This window comes from Sesamum indicum, linkage group LG8, assembly GCF_000512975.1.
Source record: "Sesamum indicum cultivar Zhongzhi No. 13 linkage group LG8, S_indicum_v1.0, whole genome shotgun sequence".
NCBI classification, from domain to species: domain Eukaryota; kingdom Viridiplantae; phylum Streptophyta; class Magnoliopsida; order Lamiales; family Pedaliaceae; genus Sesamum; species Sesamum indicum.
This window is the reverse complement of record NC_026152.1, coordinates 2,850,663-2,851,557: the sequence shown is the minus strand read 5'-3', so window position 1 is coordinate 2,851,557 and position 895 is coordinate 2,850,663. Positions and strand designations below refer to the sequence as shown.

Genomic DNA, 895 nt, shown 5'->3' with positions numbered 1-895 from the left:
ACCCTCGACTCCTTGGCAAGGTTTACTGCTGTCTGCTGTGGATCCATTCCTCCTTTATTCTTTAGAATAGCTGATTTTCCCTTTGAATCTGCCCCATTCTCGAAAGACTCTCCAGACTCTTCCTCGCATTCAGAAGGAGAAGAAGAGCTCTTACCGCCCGAACCTGCATTTCGCTTCGTCTGCACCAGGTCTTTGATGGCTGTCTTTGATTTGGTAAGCAGCCAATCAAGGGTTTTGCTGGGCTTGTCGAAACCTAGCATTTCTTGAAGATCAAAAAACTTTCTTGCGATGCCGATGGACAGCCTAACTCTCCTGTCCCTTGGCCCTTGCGCGGTGTAGATTTTGCTGTGCCGGTCTTTTCTTGGAGTTTGTTTTCTTGAACCCATGTTTAAAAAGGCAGAATTAGGATCCCCTCCGTTCAGGCAGCTGCCGGGCAAGTCTTGATTGAACAAGGTAGCAGCGTCAAGAACCGGAGCATTGGCAGCCATGTAATGACCAGCCAGCATCTGGTGATGGTGGTGGAGCAAGATTTCGGCGCCATTGAGGTCAAAACTCGAAGTAGAGGCACGAGAATGGAGAGAGGGAGAAACCTGCTGCTGGAGCAGGTAATTGTTCTTGCTGAACATCTTTGTGGGTACTAAGGTAAACCCTATTCTTTCTTACAAAAATATCAAGAAAAGAAGTGTTGGGTGTCCCCTTATAATAGTTGTTGAAATTGAAGCATTTAATTTATATCTTTGGAAGGAAGTGAAGCATATGTTGGAGGTATGGAGGGAGAAAAAGGGTTCTCAAGTTGAGGTCAATACCTCTATCAGGTAATCTGCTGAAGACATACAAAAGTTGGCTTTTGCTTTATTTACATATAGAAAATGACTTTGCCTGAGAAAGACTGAAG

General features: G+C 44.9%; 1 protein-coding gene across 1 annotated transcript in view; it reads right to left on the bottom strand.

The window, feature by feature from the left end:
• LOC105167589 (transcription factor DICHOTOMA-like) overlaps positions 1-889 on the bottom strand; it is a 1,736-nt gene extending 847 nt beyond the window's left edge. The window contains exon 1 of the mRNA XM_020695792.1: positions 3-889. Within this exon, the coding sequence (XP_020551451.1) occupies positions 3-626 (624 nt within the window). The 5' untranslated portion in view covers positions 627-889. The remainder of the gene's footprint in view (positions 1-2) is intronic.